The sequence below is a fragment of the Austrofundulus limnaeus genome, unplaced genomic scaffold, assembly GCF_001266775.1.
Source record: "Austrofundulus limnaeus strain Quisiro unplaced genomic scaffold, Austrofundulus_limnaeus-1.0 Scaffold35, whole genome shotgun sequence".
Classification (NCBI taxonomy): domain Eukaryota; kingdom Metazoa; phylum Chordata; class Actinopteri; order Cyprinodontiformes; family Rivulidae; genus Austrofundulus; species Austrofundulus limnaeus.
The window spans coordinates 228185-232187 of NW_013952437.1; the positions used below are offsets into that span (position 1 = coordinate 228185).

The 4003-nt window shown below is 37.8% G+C and overlaps 1 protein-coding gene across 1 annotated transcript in view; it reads left to right on the forward strand.

Annotated features, from left to right (window-relative positions):
- Positions 1-3974, forward strand: part of tmem88bl (transmembrane protein 88b-like) — a 7484-nt gene extending 3510 nt beyond the window's left edge. Inside the window, exon 3 of the mRNA XM_014006353.1 lies at positions 2301-3974. Coding sequence (XP_013861807.1) covers positions 2301-2528 — 228 coding nt within the window. The 3' untranslated portion in view covers positions 2529-3974. The remainder of the gene's footprint in view (positions 1-2300) is intronic.
- Positions 3975-4003: the final 29 nt, after the last annotated feature.

The following is a 4003-nucleotide window of genomic DNA, read 5'->3' on the forward strand; positions in this document are numbered from 1 at the left end:
GGATGGATGGATGGATGGATGAATGGACGGATGGATGGACGGATGGATGGATGGATGGATGGATGGATGGATGGGATTCTGTGAACCATGATGAAGTTTGTTTTTGTAAAACAGCTGAAACTTTATTTAAACTTAACAACAAAACTTCTCTCAGTTTTTAATAATTAATAATCTCAACAGAACAGCTGCAACTTTATGATTTTTTCTTAATAAGAAATTATTTATTTTAAAACTCCTTCGAGGAAAGTGCAATGTTTAATTTCTCCTGCTCTCTTTCAGTCTGCTGCAATAATTAAATACAAGGACATTTATTGCTATGCCGTAGCTCCATATTTGTTTTCTGCTCATAAATTAGTATTTAATTAAGCAGCTGTAAATATTTTAGATCGCTCACACATAACTACTTTCTTGATCCCTACTGTTTTATGTTTTTTTTTACTTGTTCTTGCTCAGAGACAGGCAAAAATACTAGAAAAAGTGGACTTTTAAAGATACTGGTGCAGAATTATTTATAACTGAAGAGGATAAAAAGGTCCAGCCTGTGTCTCCCACTCATCCCTCATAAATTAGACAGAAATGAAAGCAATAAAAACAGATGAAGCCACGAAGCAGATATTGGATGACGCCTGTGATTGTTGTCATGACTGAACAGAGCTTTTTGTTCCTGATAAACTGCGGGGATAAAAAGCTCCCCGCGTCCCGCCTGCACCCTGACAGAGATAAACATGACACAGACGCGTTCTTCCACCCATCCAACCTCCTTCAACCCCTCCTCGCTCCCGGGATTTCACCACAATTTACTCTTATCCCAACCTGAACAAAACTACAGAGAAACATAATTTCTCCATCTTCTCAGGAAGCTGCACCTTCTCAGATCTGATCGCAGCAGGATGTCCACAGTCATTATCTGCTCAGTGGTTTGTGGAAAATGAGAACTGCCTTTTTTTTTTTGTGTTGGTTTTGTGGTGCTGGGGGGTTTTAAAGATGTTTGTGGGGAAACAAAAAATGAATTTGGAAATCAGTTCAAAGCTTTTCAATGTCCGAAACTGAGAGAATAAAGATATTTAGATGAGTAAAATAAAAATTTATATGCAGAAATTGTACATGACAGATTAAAATATGAAATARCAAACCTTGAGGTTCACTCTGGGGGGTGCAGGATGGGACCAAACTGGATGGAATTGATCAGATGGAGACATGAGTGCAGCAAAAGTAAAGTTTTGTTAAAGTAAAGGAATAGTTCAATTATTTTTAGCTTAATTCTGACAAGATTTGTGCCAGCAGGAATCGAATTTGAARTGCTCAGATTGAATCTGAATGTGCATAATTTGAAARTGAATGRYTTGGTTTGAAAACGAATTTCACTAAATTGAGACTGAATTTAATGGTTTGAAACWGAATTTAAAGTTTTGAATTTGAATGAATTTGCTTTGAAACTGTATTTTGATTTATTAAAAATTCAGTTTGACTACTTTCACTTTCAGTTCTAAAATTCAGATTTTTGTGTCACATCCTGGTCCTTGAAAAAGCCAGCCAGACTAATCAAACACAGATCTACAGATTTACGTTTCACTTCGGTGAAGTTTCCCTTCTGTAATGTAACAGAGTTGATGCAATCCACTGCAAAAGTGACAAAAACAGACAAAGTTATTTTATTGCAGTGATTAATTTTTAACTATATGTAGAAAATGTTACATTTACATCACATCATGGATCACATATTGATCAAATGCTGCTGCTGACTGACATGTTTTCACCCTGAACTGCCCAAATATTTGCACACAACTGCAGAAATGTGCTCACAAATCATTAAAGAGGAGGAATCAGCTTCTGTGGAGTTCAGGCGAGTAGGCTCATATCATTAGAGGGAGATAAATCTGTCGCTAAGCTCAATTGGAAGCAAAGAATCACTAAACTTCTGTGACTGAATTTCCTGAGGCTAAAAACAAACAAACAAAAAATCAAGACTCAAAATCTGCATGACTGTATGATTAAACTCGACTGATGAGGCTTCAGAATCTGRGGCTCAGGTGATCAGGTGTGGCAGACAGCTCTCAGTTTACATCTGGAAATCAACCACAAAGATGAAAGAAATTCACAGAATCTGGCAGTTTTTCTTATCACTATCTGAAGGATGTTATCCTTTAGATCTTGATAAAAACATCAAAGTTTATAAATAAAATATGACTAATTGTTACAAACTTTGCAGCTTTCTTTTGTGTCTCTTCCTTCGGCTTCTACACTCTGACTCCACAGATTAAACTTCTCTAACGCACCCCTCTGTGCCCCCCACCCCGCAGGTCCTCGACGCCCCCTCCGCCATCTGCCGCTACCTTGATGACAACAGCTCCTCCYCCCTCATCATCCTGGGCTTCGTGATGATGTCGCCCCTCGTGGTGGTGGCGGCGGCCGTCTTCTGTGGGCTGCTCCGGAGGTTTCGCCTCTTGCTTTTCATTCAGCCGATTCGGCGGGCCTGGTACAGAGGGAGGCTGCTGGACTGGGGGGGCAGCTTTCACGTCTGGGTCTGAGGGGGGGTGAAGGGTGCTGTGGAGGTGAAGAGTCAAGTTAGAGGGGTGATGATTCCTGCTTCTGGACAGTGTTCGGCTCTGATTGTGCCATCAGCTGAAAAAGATGGAGGCTGAAAACTGGGTTGAAAAAAAGCCGGTGCAGTCTCATGAGACCTGCAGGTTTGAGAGGTTCTGTCAGGTCGAACAGGACTGCACGGTGTCAGCGTAGATATTGTGACGTGTGCACGTGCTGTGGTCTCATGCTGTTTGAATAACCTGCAGTTTTATGTCGAACTAAATGCATCAAACTCATTTCTTATCATCAATGTGTAAAAAGATAAAACCATAAAAACACTGACCCTCAGTTCAGAGCAGCTGAGTCCGTTTATTGGCAGGGTCTAAACAAAATCACAAATTTAAAATAAGAAAGGTATACATTTTTATTTTAAAGGATGCATATTTATGAAGATCTGATAGTGCTCAGAGCTAATACCAAACCTAATTTATGTGAGGAAAATTTTTTTTTCTGTTGTAAGGTTGTATAGCAGCCATCTTAAATCCAGAGTCCAAACATTAATCAGCTGTCCAGGGGTTCATGAGACATTTTGCCAACAATTAAACACACAGGTATTGGCTACATTTTAAGGTAGCTGATGATAAAAGTTCAGGCTGGTTAATTATTAAGGCTGCAGAAAAGCTGAGATGTTTGTGGACTTTCAGCTGTTTGAGTGTCATTTATAATCATCACATCATGTCAGATCACTGACTGTAACCTGAGTTGGATCTGATAAATTACAATTTTAGTGTCATAATGAGCCAACTAGTTAAATTATCTGCTTTGAAAAGCTGTGACATCACTGTGCTGTTGTGTTTAGTGAAAAAAATAACCAATTTTACTAAAAGAGAACTTGGAAAAAATTACAAAAACTCAAAGAAGTCAGGACCTTTTAATAAACATTATTTTTTTATTTGGTCTTTAAATGCAGGTGGACTCTAATTACCAACTTCAACAACTAGTTTTTCCTGCTAATTTGATTAAAATTACTATATTTTAATAAATATAACAAAGTATATAACTGTAGTAGAAATATTTTACAGAACACCTCAAGGTTTTTTTTAATAGAAATCAAATGTAAACTTCCAGCATATAACAGCTTGTTCCTCCGTTTATAGATGCATTTTATTTTCCATTTTGTGCTGTTTGTGATCTGAGACATGATGTTTTTCTAACTTCCACACGTCGGCTCAGTTTGTGGTTTGTTTCAAGGAAAAATATCTATAAGCTGACTGTTGTAGGTTTTCTTAGACTTGAAACATCAAAGATTAAATGATTAAATGTGATGAACAGATGTTCCAGCAGAATTTCTCTCTTTCTATTTTTCAATTTTATGTTGCTTGTAACAAAGAAACTCAGCTTTAAAGGACAAAACAAACTTTGTTTTAATTTCACACACACACACACACACACACACAATGAACACCATCTTTATCTGTGT